Source organism: Ictidomys tridecemlineatus, chromosome 8 (assembly GCF_052094955.1).
Source record: "Ictidomys tridecemlineatus isolate mIctTri1 chromosome 8, mIctTri1.hap1, whole genome shotgun sequence".
Taxonomy (NCBI): domain Eukaryota; kingdom Metazoa; phylum Chordata; class Mammalia; order Rodentia; family Sciuridae; genus Ictidomys; species Ictidomys tridecemlineatus.
Window position 1 is genome coordinate 146,909,639 of NC_135484.1, and position 24,663 is coordinate 146,934,301.

At 45.6% G+C, this 24,663-nt stretch overlaps 1 protein-coding gene and 1 long non-coding RNA gene across 2 annotated transcripts in view; one reads left to right on the forward strand and one right to left on the reverse strand.

The window, feature by feature from the left end:
- LOC120889246 (uncharacterized) overlaps positions 1-16,974 on the reverse strand; it is a 39,631-nt gene extending 22,657 nt beyond the window's left edge. Inside the window, exon 1 of the long non-coding RNA XR_005733152.2 lies at positions 16,729-16,974. This is a non-coding gene — a long non-coding RNA (uncharacterized LOC120889246). The remainder of the gene's footprint in view (positions 1-16,728) is intronic.
- Positions 16,975-17,185: 211 nt separating this feature from the next.
- Jarid2 (jumonji and AT-rich interaction domain containing 2) overlaps positions 17,186-24,663 on the forward strand; it is a 220,444-nt gene continuing 212,966 nt past the window's right edge. Inside the window, exon 1 of the mRNA XM_078020561.1 lies at positions 17,186-17,723. Coding sequence (XP_077876687.1) covers positions 17,679-17,723 — 45 coding nt within the window. The 5' untranslated portion in view covers positions 17,186-17,678. The remainder of the gene's footprint in view (positions 17,724-24,663) is intronic.

Below are 24,663 nucleotides of genomic sequence, written 5' to 3' on the forward strand. Positions count from 1 at the left end.
GTGAACAGGCCAGTCAGAGGGGCTCTGTGTCTTTGTCACGGTCAAGGAGGCCACCTGGCTCCTGGATTAAGAAATTGGTTGGGAGCTGGGCCCTCAAGGCCAAATGGCCCCATCCACACCTGCTCTACTGAAGCTGGATGGCGTGGAGTGGAGCCAGGGTCAGGCTATCCCGCCCTGCTTTGACCTCACTGTACGACTTTCTCCACTCTACTGACCAGGAGGGACAGGCTGATCTATTTTCTCTCTGAGAGGTAGCTGCAGCTGTCAGCTGAAATGAGGGTTTTCAAAATGCTTGCGGTGAATGAGGACCATGTGGCTGGAGGAACCTTGGTTTCTGTCCCCAGAAAGCAAGCATTTGTTCAAAGGCTTTTTCCTGAGGAAGGTCTAGGCTGGGACCTGTGATTCTAGTCCGACAAGTCCAGCAGGAAGCCTGGCTTGTTACAGTAAGAACTCCTCAGAAAGACAAAGTCTAGTCAACCAAGCAGGGTTCCCAAGAGTCGCTGCACCTAATACCAGCAATGACAAGAATGAGATCCTAGAGGACGGCCATGAAGCTCCAGGGTAGTGCTTGCCCAGCATGCACTAGGCCCTTGTTCCATCCCCAGTACCATTAATCAGCCAGTCAATAAAAGAATGAGACCCTGGGTGTAACAGCCTATGGAGGATCTCTCACCTTGGCCCCTGTCACTTTAAGATCTGCAACAACCCATTTACCTATTGATCCCTTAGGCTCTTGGGAAATTTTAGGTTGTCTAAATAGTTGCATCTAGATCTTGCCCAAGATACAGAACCGGGTTCTTTTTCTTTAAGCACCAAAACTTAACTTTTAAAGGAAGAAGAAACAACCCAGAGTCCAAATATACCAGATCAAGAAAGAAAATGTAGTAGGTCCAAAACGGAAATAATCATCTTTCAACCCGTTTCCACTCCAAAACAGTTTCTCTCCTAACTTCCCTTTTTCTTTCAGCAGGAACAACACCCTCTGAGTTGCCCAAGCACAGTCAACTCAAGCTTGCTTTAGGTTGACCTTTCCCTGTCCATTGTCCCGCAGAACCATTGTCACCAAATCTTGATGTTCACCTGTAGCCACAGACACTGGGAAGGCTGAGGGGGGAGGATTGCAGGCCAAAGCCAGCCTCAACAACTTAGCCAGACTGTAAGCAACCCAGTGAGACCCTGTCTCAAAAAATAAAAAGGGCTGGGGAGCCAGGCTGCAGTGGTTCACGTCTGTAATCCCAGGGGCTCCACAGGACTTGGGAGGCTGAGGCAGGAGCATCAAAGTTCAAAGCCAACCTCAGCAAGGACAGGTGCTAAGCAACTCAGTGACAACATGTCTCTAAATAAAATACAAAATAGGGCCGGGGATGTGGCTCAGTGGTTAAGCACCTCTGGGTTCAATCTTCGGGATTTACAACTGGGCTTTCTTCATTCAATGGGGGAGTGTTTCCTTTAAGATTCATTTTTCTCTCTCTCCATCCTAAATCCCTATCTCAGGGAGATACCCAAGGGCCCACAGCCAAAAAAAAAAAGCTTTGTGACATACCCATAGTATCCCCCATCCCCCTGGAGTCTGGCTTTTTAACCCTTCCTCCTTTAAAACACCTTATTACTTCCTTCTTTCCTTTCAGGCCCCCAAGAAAAAGATCTTTCTAAAAGGCTACGCTAGTCCTGTTTGCTTTTTTCCCCTTCCGGCGGTGCTGGGGACAGAACCCAGGGCCTCAAGCATGCTTGAGTGCTCCACCATCCATCTAATTGTCTTCCCCAACTCTTGTCCCTCCAGAACAAGGCTCTCAGCCTAGTCTTTTTTGCATCCCTGGCTGTGCCGGCACCAAATAAAGCACGTGATGTCAAGGGAAAGTTCCAGGTGAAGCCGGCCCCTCCTGCCCGCACTCCCCTCTCCAAGCCCTCCCCAGTTCCAGGCTACCTTTGCAAATGGCTTCTCTGGGAAGCGCCCTGAATTTGTACATATCTTACTCAGGGCCACCAGTCCTCTTTGTTTTGCCCTCCTCTCCGCTTCCTCATTGTTCCGGGCCTGCATAAACCTCTTTGCACTACAAAAATCCTGCTCAGCTAAATCTTTCCTGCTGCTTCTGGGAAGCTGCCCCAACCTGCAGAATCTCTCTCCCTGTCTTCTGAATCCTATGGTATTTTAAAATCTAATCGAGGGTATTTACTTCTATTTCATCATATGCCACTTTGTGCAGTTATTTAATTTTTCTTGAAAAGATATATATATATTTTATTATTTTTTGGTGTGCTAGGAATTGAACCCAGGACCTTGGGCTTGCAAGACAAGCACTCTGGGGCTGGGGATGTGGCTCAAGCGGCATGCGTGCGTGCGGCCCGGGTTGGATCCTCAGCACCACATACAAGCAAAGATGTTGTGTCCGCCAAAAACTAACAAAGTAACTAAATAAATAAATAAATATTAAAAAACTCTCTCTCTCTCCGTCTCTCACTCTCTCTAAAAAATAAAAGACAAGCACTCTACCAACTGAGCTATACCCCCAACCCTGAGGATATATTTGTTCCAATTATAAGAGCAAGGGTCATCTCTTACACAACTTTTTTTTTTTTTTTAGAGTGAGAGAGGAGAGAGAGAGAGAGAGAGAGAGAATTTTAATATTTATTTTTTAGTTTTCGGCAGACACAACATCTTTGTTTGTATGTGGTGCTGAGGATCGAACCCTGGCCGCACGCATGCCAGAGGAGCGCGCTACCGCCTGAGCCACATTCCCAGCCCTCTTACACAACTCTTTACCTTTATTTTTGGTACTGGGGATTGAACCCAGGGTAGCTTTACCACTGAGCCACACCCTCAGCCCTTTTTATTTTGAAACAGGATTTCAAGACATTGCTTAGGTCTCCCTATGTTGCTGAGGCTGGCCTCAAACTGAGTGAACCTCCTGCCTCAGTCTCTTGGGTTGCTGGGATTATAGGCATGTGCCACCACACCTGGCTAGCCCTTAATGTATTTTAATAAACCATGGAAAAATTAAAAATTCAGGACAGAAAGAAATATATTAAACTTGTATCTGCAGCACAGTGTCAAGCATTGAAAATTAGGCTAGTGGTGTAGCTCAGTGGTCAAGCACTTGATTAGCACACAGGAGGTCCTAAACTCAATTCCCAGCACCCCAGCATCATTAAAAATAAAACAAACAACAAGAAAAATAATAATAGGGCTGGGGATGTGGCTCAAGCGGTAGCACGCTCAGCACCACATACAAAGATGTTGTGTCCGCCGAAAACTAAAAAAAAAATAAATATTAAAATTCTCTCTCTCTCTCTCAAAAAAGAAAAGAAAAGAAAAGAAATCCACAACTGCAGAGTATTATCTATACAGAATTTTACAAGGTAATTTTAGAAATTGAATAAAAATAGGAGCTTCCAGGCCAAAGTCACTTGGTGTCTTCTTTGCCTCTTTCCTCAGAATCACTGCCTCAAGGAGCATCCACCTGAAAGGCCTGTATAAGAAGCTCTCACACCTGGATGGGATCCTGGGGTGCACACCTGTAATCCCAGCAACTCAGGAGGTGGAGGATCATAAGTTCCAGCCCAAATTCAGCAATTTAGCAAGGCTTTAAGGTAACTTGGTAAGACCCTGTCCCAAAATAAAAAGGACTGGGGATGTGGATCATTGGTTAAGTGACCCTGGTTTCAATGCCTGGTACCGAAAATTAAAAAATAAATAAATCAAACAAAAATATAAAAAGGGGTGGAGATATAGCTCAGTGGTAAAGTGCCTTTGGGTTCAATCACTAATACCAGAAAGAATGAATTAATAAATAAACATATAAATCGCGCATGATGGGGTTGTACCTCTGTAGAAGAGCCCTTGCCTAGCGTGTGAGCCCTGGGTTTAATCTCCAGGACTATAGAAAAGAAAAAAAGAAAAAGAAACACCCAGGAAATCTATATCTCATGACTCAGTCCATTCATTCATTCATCCCATTCCTGCCACAATCTGAATCAGTTTAAACATGATTGAGCAGCACCCTGCAGGATATCATATTTGCAACAGAAGAAACCATCATTTTGGCAGGGAACAAATGATATTACAGGGCCCAAAGGTGAGTAATTGGCCCTAATGACTTGGAAATAATTTTGAATTTGCATTGATTTTGCTGTAGAAATACCTACTGTAAAACCCACATGTCTGATGCTTTGGGGGATCAGGGACTGACTGGGGGGGGGGTACGAGGAGGGGAGGGGAGGGCATTATTGTCAGCCACCTCTCGCAGCTGGTGCCTTTCCCACTTTCTTCTCCTCCCAAGCTGAATGACACTAGGTTAAAGGAACTGCTGAAGCACGGACAATGAGCAAAGAAAGTGGCAATTCACAGCCTATTAACCTTGGATCTTGGAAGTTGGGCCACTCCCAAGACTCTCCACTCTCCACTGCAGCTGGCTTCAAAAATTCAGCTTTTTTCTTTTTTTTGTACCAAGAATTGAATCTTGGAGCACCTCGACCACTGACCTACACCCCCATCCCGTTTTATTTTGAGACAGGGTCTCACTAATTTACCCAGGTTGACCTCGAACTTTTGATCCTCCTGCCTCAGTCTCCAGAGCAGCTGGGAGTAGCTGGGATTATGGATATGTACCACCACACCCTGACTCTAATCTAATCACAGCTTTTAAAGATTTGCCTCCAAGTCTACACTGAGAGATGAGTTTTTGGCTAAGATTGACCAGGAATTGGAAGAATTTCCTGGGAGTCCTGGAAAGGTAACTCCGTTGGAGAAAGACTCTTGTGTGGAGTCTGAATACATGAGGTTGATAGCAACTGTATCTGGCATTGGTAGCTTGTGTTCAGAGGATGGGTAGATAGGAGCTGTCTGTGTGGACAGGACCGTCCTGGACTCAGTCATATTGGAAATACTTATTAAGGACCTGTCATTCCATGAATGTAAAAAAAGCTTGCCTTCTGCCTGGTGCGATGACACACGCCTGTAGTATTCCCAGCCATTCCGGAAGCTGAGGCAGGTCAGAGGATCACAAATTAGAGGCCAGGCTTAGCAAATTAGTGAGGCCCTAAATGACTTAGGGAAATTCTGTCTCAGAATAAAAAATAACACACAATAGAACAAAATAGTTTGGTAGATTTTATTCCCCAGTATTGGATAACTTTTAAAATTTAAAAATGAATTCAAATAAAAATTTTAAAAATATAAATAAATAAAATTATAAAAGCTGGGGAAAGCTTGGCTCAGTGTAAAGCTCCCCTGGGTTCAATCCCAGTACCAAAAAAATTAAAAAAAGAAATTCTGACCTCACTGAGTTGAAATCTCAAGTTTCCCCCTCCCCTCCCAGAAGATTCTGAGATGTGGGACTTTCTGTGCTAGTAACCAGGAAAAGTCCCTGGTGAACCCAAAGGTAGCCACCTACTCAGGAGGCTGAGGAAGGATGATCACAAGTTTACACAAACCTGGGTAACTTAGTGAGAACCTGTCTCAAAATAGAAATTTTTTAAAAAAGGACTGGAGTATACCTTAGAGGTAGAGACCTGGCCTACCACACAGGAGACCTTGACTTCTATCCCTATCACCACCATAAAAATTGGAAAAAAAAAATTGAATATGAGGAGGCCATTGCAAAAGTCTATACTTAGGTCATTTTCCAATCTGCGTTTTCCGTATTGTCATAAGAACACAGGAAAGCAAATTCTCTGTGCAGGATCTGCTGTACAATCAGAATTTCAGGATTATATATCTGTGTCCCATACTAAAGGGTATCTGGACTAATACCTGGTGTTTCTATACTTATTTTCCTTTCAGTTGCTTTTTATATTTCCAATGTTTTCCCTTATCAAAATCCATACTACAGCATGTGAGAATTTCTCCATTTTATTGATAACAAAGCTGACATGTTAAAAAAAGAATGCAGTTCATGTATTGGACCTTCCAGAAAAGAACAGGTAGAAAAAAATAGTAATGGTCTATAAAGCAGATGTTCCCTAAAAGAAATAATTTCTGATAGTCGTTCACATTGCCTTTCTGTTATCTTCAAATCCCTTCAATATAAAACATTCTACTGCGCTGGACATGTGGCTCAGTGGTCAAGTGCCCCTGAGTTCAATCCCAGGTACCCTCCCCTCAAAAAAAAAAAAAAGAAAACATTCTGCTCTGCCAAATGCTTCTCATCCCATCTCCTGAACCTTGGACACCTTCCCCACAGAAACTCATCCCTATTCTAAGGGGGCTGGGAGTATCTGTTGACAACAGGGCCAGCCACAGTTCTATAATTCAGATGCAATTCATACAGAATGGGTGGTGTGGGATCCCAACAAGCAATTCACTGCTGGCTACTTCAGTGTGCCTGGTCTAAAGAGAATAATTATGATCCTGGAGACATTAAAAGCCAGGGATCTCTCTGCTGGACGTGGTGGCACATGCTTATAATCCTAGTGGCTCCAGAGGCTGAGGCAGGAGGATTGAGAGTTCAAAGCCAGCCTCAGCAATGATGAGGCCCTAAGCAACTCAGTGAGACCCTGTCTCTAAATAAAATACAAAATAGGGCAGGGGATGTGGCTCAGTGGTCCAGTGCCCCTGAGTTCAATCCTTCCTACCAAAAAAAAAAAAAAAAAAAAAAAAAACCCAGGGATCTCTCCAGATGACCAAAGGAAGCTTTGAAGAAATCCCTCTTGGAAATGCCTGGGAGACCTGGCTGCTGTAGCACATGCCTGTAATCCCAGCAGCTGTGTCACAAATAAGTAAATTTTCCTCTCAAGAATGATTATTTTTTGCAGTACTGGAGATTGAACCTTGGGGTTTGGCTTGAACGTATTTTCTCCACTGAATTACAATTCCAGGGACCCCCTCCCCCGCTTTTTGGGACAGGTTTCCCAACTCTGGCCTTAGACTTGCAGCCCTCCTCAGCCCCCACTGTGCCAGACATCATTCTGATTTTCTAATGGAGTAACTCTTACTGTGTAGGCCAATTAACTACCTATTAGAATAGCAACTGATCTGTGGTCAACCTTGGCCATACATGCCAGAGAGGAGATATTATGATAAGTGCCTCTTTTCACTTAGGTAATAATTAGGACTATGAATAAATAAAATCAACCAGTTGCTTTGAGGGCTGTAAAGGCCACTCATGTCTGGCTTTTCAAATTATTGTCAAGGACTGGGAATGTAGCTCAGTGGTTGTGTTTGCCTAGCATGCAGGAAGTACTGGATATGATCTCCAGTACTGCACAACACTCCCTCTCCTTTGTCCAAAGTTCCTCCATTCTCCCCGTCCCCCAACTATCCTAATATTAAATGTCTAATTTTTTTTTTTTCAGCTGTGGAGTGAATCCAGGGTCTTGTGCATGCTAGGAAAGTGCTCTACCACTGAACCACACCTGCGGCCCTAATCTTAAACATATGAACACATGCCAACATAAAAGTGGGTTATTTTGTAATAATAAAGACCAGATACTGATAACCCTGGTCCTCTTGCCTCATCCTAAATTCCCTGGGCTTTTTACCTAGATGGAGTCCCCTTCCCCTTATCTACCCCAGTGGATTTCCATATCTGAGGCTGTTGGGCTTAAGACAATAGGAGGTTGGGTTGATTGCCTGGGGGTTGCAAAGGTAGGGGAGAGAGTCAGATAAGGAAGAGCCCCGTAAGCAGTCACTGGGGTACTCTTGGCTTGAATCAATGGATGAATGACCAAATGAAAGCCAGAAACACAAAAGAAAAAAACTGTGGAAGTGAATGAGCTTTTGGCTCTTTGGCATCAGTGAGTCTTGGAGCTGAGGGATGGATGACAAGGATGTTAAGCATTTGGAGTCCTCTTCTACAAACTGCTGTGAGTTTTAAGACCCCGGGTGACTCCTGGCCAGCCCTCAGCTGAACTGTCCTAGATTCTCTCTTCACTCAAATATCTGCCGTACTTCTTTATTGTTGTTGTTGTTGTTATTATTATTTGTGTGTGTGTGTGGTGCTGAAAATTGTGCCCAAGATCTTCTGTGGTTAGGAAAGCACTCTATACCACAGAGCCACACCCCCAGAATTACCTTCTATAATACTTGACATTCCTTTCATAAGGGTCAAGACTCTTTTTTTTTTTTTCCACTAGGGATTGAACCTAGAGGCATTAACAACTGGGCCGTATCTTCAAGCCCACCTCTCCTACTTTTTTTTTTTTTTTTAATTTTGAGACAGGGTCTCACTAAGTTGCTCTGGGCCTCCCGAAATTGCTGAGGGTGCCTTGAAATTGTCATCCTCCTGCCTCAGCCTCCAGAGCCACCGGATTACAGGCATGCACCACCATGCCTGGCTAAGAGGCAAAACCCTTAATGCTTTGTGTGTATCATGCTTTGAAGGGAGCCTATATTTTATTTAATTTTACATCTTTTTTCCCTTTTATTTTTTGATACTGGGGATTGAACCCAGGGGTTCTCTGTTGAACTCAGGGGCACTCCAGCTACATCCCCAGCCTTTTTTATTTATTTTGAGCCAGGGATTCACCTACATTGGTCAGGTTGCTTTTGATACTCCTGCTTTAGACACTGGATAACTGGTAAACCATTGTGTCTGGCTACCAAAAAATAAAAATAAAATAAATAAAATTAAAAAAAAAATTCCCTTCCCAAATGAGTGCTTACAACTGAGAGAAAGACAAAAGGCTGGAAATGAATATCTACTAAGTTTTAGTTATTGGGCAACTGCTGGTATCTGAATATTCTCTATTTCACTGCCTGTATGTAGGATCAGAATGGGAGATGATTTTGGTTTCCCTAAAGGTGTAGTTGAATTGCAGGGTTTGGAAACATTAAGGTTTCAGAAGACAGAATATCAAGGTGGCAGATGTCACAATTTGTCAGGAGCCAGGCTTTGTGTTTGGCAGACCATGGATTCACAGGAGCTCTGGGCAGTGGGGTCTGATTGAGCATCAATCTATGTTTGAAAACCTCAGCTTGTGGGGCTCTTTGGCCAAAGAACTAGGGAAGATATTTGAGTGAAGGGGGAATCTAGGTCTGCTCAGCTGAGGGTTGGCCAGGAGTCACCATGGTCTTAAAACCCACAACAGGTTGTAGAAGAGGACTCCAACCCTTCGCCTCCTGTCTACGGATCCCTCAGCCCAAGACTTATGGCTGTCCAGGGTCAGTAGCCCTGACTGAGCTGGACTAGTATGGAATCAGTGAACCCCCTAGGCTCCTGGGGGGTGAACAGTTTCTGTCAAAGGAAGAACTCAGGGCTTCTGTAGTGAATCCTGATTGCTACTGCATTTTTTCTTGCCCAGGGTATTTTTCTTCCAGTCTTCCCATGACAATTCCGCTCCACGCCATTTCCTTGGCGGGAAAGAAGAGTTTTCTTTGGCATTATCTTCCCTGGCTGCTTTTCTCCTGATAGAGAAGAAATGCTGAGATGAGTGGAGGGAGAAAGAGAAGGGAAGAGGGTGGAATAGATGACATCGTTTTGCCACCTAACCGGAACTCTGGATTTCCACTTAGGTGAAGGAAACCCCACCGCTCCCCCTTCTCAATTAGACACTTTCATTTGTACTTCTTTCCCTTCCAGTGGAAGCTGTCTCCACTGGTATACCTCTCCCTCTTTCCCTGTCTACCTAGGGGAGCCATGTGATCTCTGTGCCTCAGTGTCCACCTGATGATCCCTGTGGATTTGTTGATCAATGATAAATTGCCCCCCCCCCCCCCAGGAAAGTACTGTTATGACCAGTGACTTCTATTCTTAGGAACTGCAGGTTTCCCGTCTTGGCTGCCTTACCAGAGTTTTTGAATCAGGGCCAGTTCTCTTTCAATAACACAAGATACAATCTAAGCAGAATAGTAATGACAGCCCCCAAATTTTAAATAATCCAGAGAACTAGGGACTTTCAGAGACTTGTATCACTGAGGTCCACAGCCAGCCAGATGATTCCTTCTTCTTTTTTTTTTTTTTAGGTGCTAGGGATTGAACCCAGGGCCTTGTGCATGCAAGGCAAGCACTCTACCAACTGAGCTGTATCCCCAGCCCCAGAAAATTCTTTCACATCATTTGTTTGTATCTGGTTTGTGTTGTGGCATTGTGTTGAGGTTTGACAAATACAACTGTAAACTCAGGGACTGGAAGCACTGACTAAGAAAAAGAATGAATGTCTCTTTGACATCACTCACTCTTTGGATGGCTGTTTACTTCTGGGTTTACCTCCTGGTGTGTTTTAAAATACTCTTGCAAATCTCAGTTGGCTTGAAATAGCTGTTCTACCTTCTTTCAATAGATGCTCCCACCCTCTGAGTATACTGGCTCATAGTTATTTATAAATCTGATGTCAGTCAAAGATGATTTTCACATCCCTCCTCCTCACCCCCTTCCCCCACATATGAAGATAGACCTATATAAAATTAGATCCTTCACACAAGGTGTTCAGTCGCTAGGTAAGAATTATTATCAGTCAGCAATCATTTATGAAGCATAAATCCATTAGGAAGAACGTGTCTCTGAAACCGTTCTGTGGAAAGTAGCTCCTTCTTCTTTTAAAATTTTACTCCTTTTATTTATTTATTTAGGTAGTGGGGATTGAACCCATGGGTGCTCTACCACTGAGCTATATCCCCAGCCCTTTTTGTTTTTGAGACAAGATCTCATTAGGTTGCCCAGGCTGTCCTTGAACTTGGAATCTTAGTAAATTTGTTACAAAATAAATTGGGAAAACTCTATGCTCCTCTTAGGCAGTTTTGTTTTTGTTGTTGTTTTGGCACTAGTTGCTTTTTTGGGGGGAGAGGGGAGTACTAGGGATTGAACTCAGGGACACTCAATCACTGATCCACATCCCCAGATCTATTTCGTATTTTATTTAGAGACAGGGTCTCCCTGAGTTGCTTGGCAGCACCTTGCCTTTGCTGAGTCTGGCTTTGAGATCCTCCTGCCTCAGCTTCCCCTGATGATGGGATTACAGGTGTGTGCCACTGCTCCAGGCTAGTACTGGTTATTTTACCACTGAGCAACACTCCCAGCTCTACTTTTTCTTTTGAGTTGGGATCTCACTAAGTTGTTGAAGATCTCACTAAATTGCTGCGACTGGCCTTGAATTTGTGGTCCTCCTTCCTCAGCCTCCTGAGGCACAGGGATTATAGGTGTGCGCTACTGCAAGCAGCCCCCTTAGGAAGTTTTAAAACCATAATCAGGGGCTGTGATGTGGCTCAGCGGCACAGTGTTTGCTTGGCATATATAAGGCCTTGAGTTTGATCCCCAGTACTGGAAAACAAAACAGAACAAAATAACACAATCAGAACTGGTTGTGTTGGTGCACGCCTGTAATTCCAGCTACTTGCTACTCAGGAGGTTGAGGCAGAATTGATCAAAAGTTTGAGGCTGGGCAGGGAAATTTAGTGAGACAGTGTCCCGAAATGAAAAATCAAAACGGCTGGTAAAACAACTCAGTGGTGGCGCACCCCTGGGTTCAGTTCCCAATACCAGAAAAAAGACAAAACAAACCCATAATCAGGTCATTTTTGTATAAATTAGCAGTTCCCAAATTAATTTTTCTCAAAGAATTTTTTCCTTTGCAGGCACATGGAATAATATTTTATGAGATAGTGTTTTTTGGATCACTTTGGAAAATCAGGGAAGTGGCCGATAAAAGGCACACAAGAAAAGAATTCTGGGTTTGACTCCTGGCTAGTCCACCTTACTAGCTGTATGATTCTAAGGAAATCACAATCTCTTGAAATTTTCTTGTCATATGGGAAGAGTGAGGATGACCATACCTATGTTGATTTGGGTTGTTTTATAGATTAAATGAAATTATTATGATAGTATGCTTTAAATACTATAAAAATTATACAAATGAAAGATATCAGTTGCTATCACAAAACAAAACAAAACAAAAAAAAAACAGAATTCAACCTAGGGGAGCTCAACCACTAAGTCACATTTCCAACCCTTTTCTGTTTTTATTTTGAGATTGAGTCTTGCTAAATTGCCTAGGGTTTTGTTAAGATGCTGAGGTTGGCTTTGAACTTGGGATCCTCCTGCCTCAGCCTCCTAAGCCACTGGAATTACAGGTGTGTTCCTCCATGCCAGGCAAATATAAGGTTCTAATAAGGAAATTAAAAACCCACAAGAGTAAAGAAACTTGTCCTACTAGTTCTTACAATTGTGGATTGAACACTATGTAGGGGCCAGCATTGTGAGACCAAGAAAGAACTGTACAAAGGTCAAAGTAGAATTTGCATACAGAAATGTCTCTGGAAATAATTGAATTTAACCCTCTCAGTTTACAGATGATGAAACTGAGGTCCTGATGGGACACTCAGAGAGTTGATAGTGAAGCCTCAGATTCCAGTTTAGTGATGGACCTCATTGCCAATGGCTGCCTCAATGAGATAAATCATGGCCCCATGACATTTTTTATTTAATCAAGAGGGATAAAATATAGAAATTACACAATCAAAAATTAGAATACAGAATAATATTTTTTTTTTCTCCCCGTAATTGGGGGTAGAATCCCCAGGGTCTTCTACCACTGAGCAACATTCTAAGCCCTTTATTTTTTTACTTTGAAACAGGGTCTCACTGTGTTGCCCAGGCTAGCCTTGAACTTGTTATTGTCTGGCCTCAGCCTCCCAAGTCCCTGGAATTACAGGTGTATACCACTATGTTGGGTTCAGAACAAGAATGTGTTCAAAAAATGTAGCTGATCTTTCAAGATCAAAGGAAATATGAATTCAGAAATGCATAGGCCAGGCTGGGGAATATAGCTCAGTGGTAGAGTTGTGCAAGACTCTGAGTTCCATCCCTTGTACTGCAAAAAATAATACCACCAAACATGTTTTTTTTTTAAAGAGAGAGTGAGAGAGAATTTTTAAAAAATATTTATTTATTTATTTTAGTTCAACATCTTTGTTGGTATGTGGTGCTGAGGATCGAACCCGGGCCGCACGCATGCCAGGCGAGCGCGCTACCGCTTGAGCCACATCCCCAGCCCCAGACATGTTTTTTCAAAAGAAATGAGGGGGCTGGGGATGTGGCTCAAGCGGTAGCGTGCTCGCCTGGCATGCGTGCGGCCAGGGTTCGATCCTAAGCACCACATACCAACAAAGATGTTGTGTCCGCCGAAAACTAAAAAATAAATATTAAAATTCTCTCTCTCTCTCTTTAAAAAAAAAAAAAAGACCCTGGTATTTTTGATGTTAGTCCAATACTAAGTCCCTAGGAATGGGAGCTAGTGGTCTCTTTAAAAAAAAGAAGTTTTTTTCTAAAAAAAAAAAAGGAAATGAACTAGGTATGGTGGTGTAATCCCAGCTACTTGGGAGGCTGAGGCAGGAGGATGACAATTTTAAGGCTAGTTTCAGAAGTTTAGCAAGGCCCTAACAACTTAGACCCTATCTCAAGTAAAAAAATAAAAAAGGATAGGGATGTAGCTCAGTGGTAAGGCTACCCTTGGTTCAATCTAATTAAAAATACAAAATAGGGGATGTGACTCAGTGGTTGAAAGCCCCTCAATCCCTGGTACAAAAAAAAAAAAAAAAAAAAGGGAGGAGAATAGGTCAAGCAGCCAGGCTGAATTGGAGCTAGGACTGGAGTTGCAACTCTTGAAAAAGTAGACAACACCATCTCTGACTTTAGGGTGTTTACTTTTTATTTGGAGAAAAGAGCTGGGGACATAGAACAAAATGCAAATGGATGGTATGTTTGCATCCTTCAATGGAGGGAACCTCTACAGGCCCTTTGAAACTCCACAGTCCCTGCTCATTTCAGCTTGTGTTCCCTTTAGGCCCCTTTTCCATGTTGCTAATGTAGCACTTTTTGTAGATGCCACAATTGATTGAAAAATCTGTCTTCTCTATTGAGTTGTGTGCTTCTTCTTTTTTTTTTTTTTTTTAAATTAATGGATTTTTTTTTTTTAGAGAGAATTTTTAATATTTATTTTTTAGTTTTCAGCAGACATAACATCTTTGTATGTGGTGCTGAGGATCGAACCCGGGCTGCACGCATGACAGGCAAGCACGCTACCGCTACCGCTTGAGCCACATCCCCAGCCCAGTTATGTGCTTCTTTATAAAGGACTGTGGGCTGTCTGAGCCTTGGGGTAAGGACAGTGGCAGCACATAGTTCTATGGAATCGATGTACCTAGGGAGAGATTCCCTCCTCCAAAGAGTGTTTTGAGAGGTTACAAATCAGGAGAGAGCATGAGACTTAGGGAACATTTAAAAAGAGGAGGAAAGAGCAAGGAATGGTAATATTTGGCCTGGCCAGAATGGCAAGGAAGGGAAGCTCACCAAGAGCCAGTTCTTTCACAAGAGAGACTTTGAATCACTTAAAGAAGGCAATCCATTTACCCTTTCAGGGAAAACAACCCTATATTATCCAAACCTTTTGGAAATGAGCACATTTCTTCCTTTCCCCTGTCCTCGGGCCTCTGTTAATACAATGGCCTTTCATAAATGGTGGTAACCTGGAGGTGGTAATCAGGCAGGGGAGTTCTCAGGCCCAGGATCCAGAAGCCCAGCAAACTGAGGGAACCCAGAAGAAACTTTTGTTCTTTAAATCTGCCTGGGAATCCAGTGTAGTGGCACATGCATGTAATCCCAGCAATCTGGGAGGCAGGATTCCAAGTTTGGAAGCCAGTCTGGGCAATTTATGAGACCCCTGTCTCAAAACCAAAAATAAAAAGGACTGGAGATGCTTCCCAATGGCCAAGCATCCCTGAGTTCAACCCCTAGAGTAAAAAGAACAAAAATTGCCAGGATTCTGACAGATCAGACATTAATATACAGAAATCTGTTTAAAAAGATAATTTTGTGGAGATAGTACCCAGGTCATAACGAAGAGACAGGTTTTTGAAAATACCTTGTGGCAAACTCACCATAAAGTCACCTGAGTGGTCAAAAACTATAAAATGTAATCTATTGGATCTTTCATAATAAAATGAAATAATGATCAAGTTTTGCAATATTTAGGATTCAAGGGGTGGTCTCTTTTTTTTTATTGTGATTTGAACATAATCGAAAATTATTTAATTTCAGAAAGCACTTGATTTTTTGAGTAGCTAATGGTAATTATGAAAGGGCTTTTATTTTTTGGGGGGGGGTATCAGAGATTTAACTCAGGGGCACTTGGCCACCGAGCCACATCCTCAGCCCTATTTTGTATTTTATTTACAGACAGGGTCTCACTAAGTTGCTTAGTGCCTGATTTTACTGAGGCTGGCTTTGAACTCCTGTCTGAGCCTCCCCAGACACTGGGATGACAAGCATGCGCCAGCCCCGTTTAATAAAAGGGTTTTAAAAAAAGATATAAACATATATATATATATATATATATATATATATATATATATGTTTTTTGGTTTACTGAGAACTCCCAACGACGGACCTGGTTCTGAGCTAAGGTTTTGGGGTCATCCAACCCTCCTATGAGATCTGTCACCAGTAATTCGATGATGAGGAAACTGGCAAGCTGGGAGGCCATCAAGTCACCTTTTAGGAAGCGGCCAAAGCGCCCTTTGAATGCAAGCTCCTATGTGGAGTCTCTAAGTCCTTCCTAGACAGTGTGGTTATCTCTTCAAACCCTTTAAATAAATAAACCTAGCCGTCGCCTTCACTCCCGTGTTCATATTCGGGAGCCAGCGGGGAGCGCAAAGGCTGGAACACGAGGCCCGTGGGCCGGGGGCGTGGAGTGTCCCCTCTCACCCAGAGGCGCGCCCAACACATCGCTGGAGACACTACTCTCAAGCCTCGGCTAGAAGCCGGCTCGGACAATGCCCAGGGCCACGCGAGCGTCCGCAAGTGGCCCTCACGGCGCGGCCCGCGAGCCGCGCCAGGGCCTGCTCCTTCCTCGGCCTCGGGGGCCAGGTGCAGGGCAGGGCAGGGCAGGTGGGGCCAGGCCGCGCGCCCTGCGCCGGGGCCCCCGGTGCGTCCCACTTCGCTGGTCGGCGTGGCCGGGTCGCCGTATTCCGGTGACTTCCACCTCCACGTTTTCATCTCGCCGCGGACACCAGATCCCCGTCAGTGTTCTAAAGGCGGCCAGGGCGTCACGCCGGGCCACCAGCGCGCTCGCGGGCCGAGCCGAGGAGGCCGGTCTCCGCGGCCGCGCGCAAGGGCGACCTCGGACCACCCCGGCCGCCCGCCGCCCGCTCGGTGCAAAGACGCGAGGCGCTGTCCTGAGGTGACACCGGCTGCACTGCAGAAGCAGCAGGCGCCGCCGATCAACGAGTTCGCACCGAGGATTCCTCTTGGTGCGTGGCCCAGTTTTCCTTAGGACGGGCTCCAACCCCTCCCTGACACCGCCCCCCGCGCCGCCACGCTTCGAGGCCTTCCCCGGGGAAGCCTCGCGTCCCTCCCCCGCCGCCGCGGGCGGTGCGCGCGCGATTCCTCGATTCCACAGGCGGTTCGCGCCGCGGGTGGGGGCGGGGCGCGGGCCGGGGCGGTCGCCGCCGGGGGAGGGGGCCGGGCCGGCCGGGGGCGGGCCGGCGTGGGGAGTTCCTCGCTCGCGGACCACACGCCCCGCCGGCCAATCCCGAGCCAGCCTCTAGCAGTGTCGCACGCGGGACACGTCCAAGCGTTTGTTGGCAGGGCCAGCGAGGGGAGAGGGCGAGGAGTAGGGAGGGGAGTTGAGTGACAGACCCCGCGGGGCAGGCTGGGAATTGTAGTTCTCAGCTCCCGTGGCCATAGCCATTTTGTAGTCGGGGGACTACAACTTCCAGAAGATCAGGGGGACCATTCTAAGGTGCCCCGGGAATAGGCGGCTGTCCCCGGGGCCGGGCGTCCTGGGGGCATTGGTACCCACCTGCCCGGCTGCAGGTAGACGCGAGGGCAGTGGCGTGGGCTCGCGTGTGGCGGCTGTGGGGTGAGCGGCAAGCAGGGAAAAGGGGCTGAGGTGGAGCGACCGAGCGTGCCGTGCCTTGAGCTAGGGAGCCTCTCTCAATTCCACGCCTGGGCTCGGCGTGGGAGCGACGCCGGAACCCTTGCCCGGGAAGGGTTCGTCGAGGCTTCCTGGGTGCCAGGTCGACGGGGCTGCGGGGGTCTTCTGGACTGGGCCAGGGGCGGTGGGCGCCAGGGTAGGCGGGCGCCCAGTGGCTCAGCTGTGGGAGTTTTCGGCTGGCGTGCGGTGGGGAATTGCCCGAGGAGCCCTAACTTGTATAAAAGCAGAGTCCATTTAAAGTTGGGCTGGATAGCCTCTCTCTCATTGGTTAGGGGGCTTGGAAAAAAGAGACTCGGCGAGCCCTCGCTGTGGTGCTGCGCCGCCGCCGCCGCCGCTGGAGTTGACTCTTCTGCTCGCACTGCTGCTGCAGCACAAACGTGACTTCCAACATTTTTTATTTATCTTTCCCTTTTCTTTTCCAAGATGTAACTACAGATCAGACACTAAGGACCTTCACGTTTCGCTGATGTAGTTTTTGGAGGAAAAAGGGGGGGAGTGAAGGGCGTCGGTTTTTTTTTTCTTTTTTTTTTGTGTATATGTGTTTCGGGGGAAATTTTCCATTATGAGTGTTTTACTAAAGTGAATTTTTTTTTGTTTGCTTCGTTCGTCTTTGGCTCTTTTTTTTTTTTTCTTCCCAAATTCGGATTTATTTCAAGGCGAATCTGGCTTTGGGGGAAGAGGAAGAAAAGTCGGATTACAAGATCAACCACCACCAACAACAATAAAAACCACCAGGATATTTTTTTGCAAATTTCTGACGGCTTTAAATTCATGAAGCAATTGTCCCCTTTTGCAATCAGCATTTGGATCTCAGAATGAGCAAGGAAAGACCCAAGAGGAATATCATTCAGAAGAAATACGTAAGTGCTCCTAACAACACATCCTTTGACTTGCAGTTTTAAGCAATGGCTGTGAATGTCAAGTTTATAGATAATTCTGCAGCTGAAGGGTTTTAAACACAGCGTCCGATAAGGCTGTTTCTTTCTTTTCTGAAAGAGGGCTTTTCAGGCAAAGTCGTGTCTGCCTAGTTTGGTTGAAAAAACAGATTGGTGTTGAGATACCTCAAGTGAATAAATTGACCTCGAATGACACAAACATAATCTAGTTTTAGATGAAAGGCAAGGGATTTTGGTGGAGCTTGGGGTGGGGGGGCTGCGGTAATGTAAGTAAACTGCATTCTCGGGCGGATTTAGCCCCATATTGCACTTTGCATGCAAATGAGCGTATGTTATTATTATTAATGTTATTTGGAAAATCGTGTAAGGCGTGTGTGCTGGAAACCCTTTAAGTTGCAATCGAGGGTCCGATTATGGCGATCTTCTCCTTGCACTGGCACATGAAATTTAATGTATGTGGTCGTTTGGCTTATCTGGTTTGTACCATGAACCAGTTGGGAATCATGTTACAGCGAATGCATTTGTTGGGATTGACTTTAATAATGAGGCTGGTTTTGTTTAAAAAAATTCATGGTTTCCAGTTTTAGGAGAAAAAGACACTGGGTTTAATGTTTTTAAGTATGTCTGTGAATGCATTTACGACTACAGATAATTTATCCCTGTTAACTGGCTTTCTGAAATTAGGTGATTATTCAGAGATTTAAATGGTTTGGAATAGTTAAATTTGTTTTGTGCATGGTACAGCTACGTTTTGATTGGCATGGCGATTGTTTTTGTTTTGTGTATGGTGGCTTTTTTTTTTTTAAGTTTGAGGGGAGGGAGCTAGAGGGGGACCGAGGGATTAACCAAATATGCTCTCTAGTGATCGGTGATTAGCTGCATGCTTTAAAGCAAAGAACTCTTTTTTTTTTTTTTTAAGAAAAAAGGTCAAATGAACATACCCAAGGAATACAACGTTATAAAAAAGTTTTATTTAACTTCACTCGACAAATTGATGTTAATATTTTCCTTTCTGATCAGTATGAAGTGTGTAATGGGAGATGACCTTCGGGGCAGTGGTTTTGTAAAAAAAATATATTTAATGGAAAAGCTGAATGCCTCTTGTGGAGGGTTGATTCCATCTAGACACGTAAACTTCAACTATGAAAGAAATGCAAGCCTAAATTATCAAGCTCAACTTACAAAGCTGGTCCATAAAGAATTTAAGAATTAAAATACATCCGCATTGCAGAGGGCTGGGTAGAATGCAAGGGACTAGTTTAAACTCGGGCTGTAGAAACTGCAAGGAGACAACCTTGCCTCGGAGCGTGGACGCCTTCCCGGGGCACGTCCGTTTCGGATGCAGCTACAAAGCAGATGGGGTAGAACTTGGACAAGAACCGCCTCCCCTCCCCTCCCCTCCCCTCCCGGACCGCGTTGAGTTGGAGATCAGCGTGGGGTGGGCTTTTTTTGTTGCCAGTGGCCAGCGGGTCGTGTCGGTTCCGGGCGTCCGGCCGCAGCCCGTGGCTGCGGCGGCCGCGGGAGGCAGGGAGCGAGTTAGCGCTGCGGGAGCGGAGCCGGTGCTCCCGACGTGCTCGAGCCGGCTGCGGCGGGGAGGGCGCGCGGGGGTCGCGGCGGGCTGGGCCGGGGCCGGCGGGCGCGCGCGCGGCCTGTAGGGGGCAGACTTTGGGCTGCGGGCGGGCGCCGGGCGCCCCGAGCCGGCTCGTGGGCCGGCGGGCGGGCGAGTGGGTGGGGCGCGGGGCGGTGCGGCCCGCGGGGCTCGGGCGGGGGCGCGGGCGGGGGCGTGCCGGGGAGGGGGCGCGCCGCGCACAGCTGCACGGCGCCCCCCACCGTGCGCACGGCCGAGCATGGCGGCCGCGGCGGTCCTGCCCGCGCCCCGCGGCCTGCCCCTCCGGCGCCGACGCAGCCTCGAGAGCAACAGGTTAAGCCGGAGAGACGTCAGCGCGCCCCCTCCCCGCCCCCCGGCCCTCCCCCCGCCGCGCGCTCCTGCCCCCCGCCCCTCCCTCCGCCCCCCGCCGCTCGCGGTCCCCGGCCGCTCCCGGCCGCGTTCTGTTGTCATTGTGACGTCACAAAGGGACGGGCCCGGGTGGAACCTTCCCTCCTCCTTCGTGACGTCAAAAGTCGGGCGGGAGGTTCCAGCTCTGCGGGGCTGCGGGGGGAGGAGGGAGCGGGCGGGGGCGGGGGCTTCCGCGCAGGGGTGCCGCGGCGTGGGAGGAGGAGGAGGAGGAAGAAGAGGATGCCCTCGGCCTCTGCCTTCCGCCCCGAAACGCCGCACGCCCCGCCAGGTGAGCAATGGAGGGCCTCTGGTCCCCAAACTTGTGCCTCTGGACCTGATGCTGGAGCCTCAGCGGGTGGGAGCAGGGAGCAGGCGCCTCCTTTCTGCAGGAATGTTTTCACTTCCTCTCTTGCAGTTCTGATGGTCTTGCGTTCCCACTGTGGTCACCTCACCCAGTGCTAATGGAAACGAAGGAAACTGCATTCGGGGAAAGTTTTCCTTTCTGGAAGGACCGTGTGGTGCATTTGTCCACTTTGTCACTTTAAGTCGTGTTGGGGGTGTCTTGCAGGAGGGGATGCTTTAAGGCAGCAACTGTTGTTTCTCTGGCCTTGCAGCCTCTCTGTGTCGGCTCTTTGCCTATGGGGTGGTTTTTTGGGGGGGCAGGGGCGGAGTGAGGGAGGATTTGGCCATTTAGAAGAGCACAGAACTTTTTTTTTTTTTTTTGGAGGTATTGGGGATCAAATCCATGGGTGCATGCTAGGCAAGAGCTCCACCATTGGGTTACAATTCCAGCCCAACACAGGACTTGAGTCTGAAGGTGCTCTGGGCTAACTTCTCAGTAGAACAAATGGCTCGCTTTCTGTCTCGTTCATTTTTCTGTAAAATGGGGAAATATCTGCCTTTGTTAATTCACTAAGTCATTGATACGATCTTGTGGATGGAAGATGTAAAACAGAGTGCTTCTTTATATGTAAGGTGGCCTTATTAGTTGAACCGGGTGGAAGGCAGCATGTTTCCTACAATTGGTCTCAAAAGCCTTAGATGCTTGCCGAGTGCCATTTAGTTTATTGCCTTAGCAGAACAGACTTTGGGGGTGTGATTGTAGATGATAGACTTTGGGAGAAATGATTGTTATATTTCTTATTAAATGACATCCTTGAGAAGCTCGTAAATTGCAACATAATCTCGCCTTAATTGTGTCGGGCACGACTCCCACTACAATACCTTAAATAACTGGAAACATTTGCCTTTTAGAGCCCCAATCCACTTGGACAATAAAACAGTTGCTTGTTTTGCTTTGTGAATGTTTTCTCCCATTTCCATCACTACTACACTGGTTGATTATTCTTAGGGAGAATAACAGGATAGCCAGGCTTCACAACTGTTTGGTCTTAGTTTTACAGCAGGTATGAGCCTGAAATAAATCTCTGCCACATGAAGATGTGATTCATGCAGTGGTGGTGAAAACCAATTACCAGTTTGATTTCTAGGACAGCTCAAGTAGAATATGTACCAGTAAGTTGTAAGTTTTAAGCATCTTAAGTTTCCTGATTTAAAAATACAGTGTGTGACTTAAAAACTGGAATAAGTTTGCTTAATAAGATTCAAAGGCAGAATTTACAATAATTACATAGAATTGTAAAGAAAAAAATGAAAAAGAATTTACACCCAACAAAGTGTTTTGGATTTATAATTTTTTTGTTGTACTGCTGATTGAACCAGGGGTGCTCTACTGGTAAGCTACATCCAGCTCTTTTGTTTGTTTATTTTTTAAATGTTGAGACAGGGTCTCGCTAAGTTTCCCAGGCTGGCCTTGAACTTTTGATCTTCCTGCCTCCAGAGTGACTGGGATTACAGTTATGTATACCTGGCTGAGCTTTTTGGTTTTTATTTTATTTTATTTTTTTTGCCTCTTTAACAAAAAATGTCATAAGGTTATTTTGCAGTTATTGTAGAACTTGCATAAGTTAATTAATTGCCACATTTTTTCTTTCCTGAGGTGTTCACATGGCTTTCTTTCTCCTTGTTTCTAATAGTGAAAAACCTTGCCCTGCCCATGGCAAGTCTAAGGCAGAGACATTTTAGCATAATGATGACCATGCAAAAAGCACTTGCTGTATTGAGAGGGGACAAAAGTAATAATATAGTCAAGTACAAAGTATGTCACTAAAATTCGAAATGGAAAATAACTTTGTCAGTCAAGTTCAGCTTGGTTTATTATTACGTGGGTCATTACCCTCTGTAACTAATATTAGACTTGTATGTCCTCATAGCTACTGCCCCAAATAGCCAACCAGAATTGAATTCTTTTGTACTTAGAGTGTGTAAATCATAGTTGGTTAAACCAGTCCTTGTTGCTGGATTGAGGGCAATTGATTCACTTCCAAGTGCTTTGGAAACACTCCAGTCTTAATAGATATACCCTGCTCCAAAGTTTACTTAAACTTTCCTTTTTCAGAATGAGAAAATCTTTTGGAGTATATAACTGATATCTATTACGTTCAAAGTAGAAAAAGTAGGACTTTTTTTTTTTCCTCCTTTCAAAAAAGACAAGGGAAAACTCATACTAATCCTACTATATAAACACTTGTAAAGGCTAAACTGAAGGGTTTTTTGGTGTGTGCTGGGGATGGACCTCCATCCTCACTCGCCTCCTGCTACGTAATGCTCTATCACTGAGCTGAATTCCCATCCCTGTGATGAATTTAATCTAGTGTTCTGCCCTCCCTCGTGATGGTGTGTCCATTCAGACTCTTGACATTTTTATTTGAATTCTGGTTATATTGTTCAGTCCTTTTATGTTACTGGTCCAGGCTTCCCCAGGATTACAGTTTCGCCTCCCCTAACCACCTTCCACCTACCCAATTTACTTGCCCTTGGGGGCAGAACTTCCTGGCTGATACCCCAGTACACAGCTTCTGGCCAGTGGGCAGCTCTGGGATGTCCCTCTGTCCTCTTTGGCTCCCACCCAGAAGGCTTGCCAAGTGTCAATTGTTTGTTCCCAAATCTGCTTATTCCAGTTGGGCTTCTTATTGTAATTGCAATTAAATATTATGTAAACCTTGAAATAAGTGTGAACAGAATTGGTTTCTATGAAAACTTCTAAGTTGATTGTTTTGGGTGAAGACTTGATAAAAAAGTCCTAAAACAACAAGGCTTTTAAGTTTTCTGGATTCTTCCACATGCACTGCTTTGTAATTCATCCCTGCCTCCACCCCCCCTTTTTTTTTTGGTGGGCTAGGAGTCTAACCCAGAGCCTTCCACAATGCTAGACAAGTGCTCTAACACTTAGCCACATCCCCAAACCCCGATCATTGTTTTAAGACCCAAACTTCAGGTACATACAGATATCTTTCTTGGCTAAAAAGCATAATGTGAAACAACCCTCAAAGAAGTTTCATACTCAGAAATAAGACCATATTTCTATATGAAAAGATTAGCCACCAAAAGCACGTTTGTATGTTTAAGGTAAAAAAAAAAAAGTAATCTTGTCTTGTTTTTCAAATAAAAATTTTTTGCCTGCCAAACTTTTTTTCCATTAAAGAGAGGAGAGAGAGAGACAGAATTTTAAAAAAATATTTATTCATTTTTCGGTGGACACAACATCTTTATTTTATTTTTTTGTGGTGCTGAGGATCGAACCCAGTGCCCTGCGCATGTCAGGCGAGCGTGTTACTGCTTGAGCCACATCCCCAGCCCCAACTAGCCAACTTTTGTCCCTGTTACTCTTGAGAATTAATTCTCAAACATAAACTATATTCCATCTAATTTGTGCAGGCATAGGTAAAATGTGGCCTTTACCCTATTAGGCAAGTCTTCTACTACTGAATTATCGGGGGGGGGGGGCATTTAAAAATATTAGCGTCAATGGACTTATATCTGTATCTGGTGCTGAGAATTGAACCCAGTGCCTCACACATGCTAGGCAAGTGTTCTACCACTGAGCCACCACCCCAGCCCTCTTTATTTTTTTTATTTTGAAACAGTCTAAGTTACGGAGGCTGGCCTTGAACTTGGAATCTTCTGTCTCAGCTTCCTGAGTGGCTAGGATTACAGGTGTGTGCCATCACTCCAGGTCTTTTGTTTTGGAGACTGAATCCAGGGGTGCTCAACCACTGAGTCACATCTCCAGCCCTTTTTATATTTTTGAGACAGGTCTCATTGAGTTTCTTAAGGCTTCCCTGAGTTGCTGAGGCTGGCTTTGAACTTGATTCCTCCTGCTTCAGCCTCCTAAGCAGCTGGGATTACAGGCATGTGCCGCCACTGTGCCCAGCATCGGCTTGGCTTTCTTGGAGTCCGGGCAGGAAAGGCCTGTGTTGTACAGATGCAGATGTAGTCTCAGCGGGCATGGTGTAGCCAGACTTGAGCCAGCAGACCAAGCTAGCCTTCTTCAGCTTTAGTCCTCCAGGGCTCTTTCCACTTATACCAGTTTGTCTTACTCCCAGGTTCACTGTTGTGAGGTTGCTGCCCGTCTCCCCTGGGGGCTCCCTCTGCTATTTGAAGAAGTGCTCCAGAAGCACTGTGATTGTACAGAACTGCCACACAATACTGGCCTTTTTTGGAAAGCCTTGTGAAGACCCAGTCAATTCTGAAATAACCGCCCACATTTATGGATGGTTTCCATAGCAAGTTCACAAGAGGGAAAAAAAAAAGGGGCTTTTGAGTTCATTTTACAGAAGGGAAAACTAAGTCTGTTCGTATGGTTAAAGCTTGCATCTCTTCCTCGTCTTCCCACTTCCTCCAAACTGGTTGAACCCAGAAGCGCTTTACCACTTAGCTATATCCCCAGTCCTTTTTACTTTTTAAAGTAAAAAATTGTTCAGGCAGGTCTTAGCCTCCTGAGTAGCTGGGGTTACAGTGAGCGCCACTGTGCCCTGTTGTCTGTGATTCTTAGTTCAGACGAAGCAG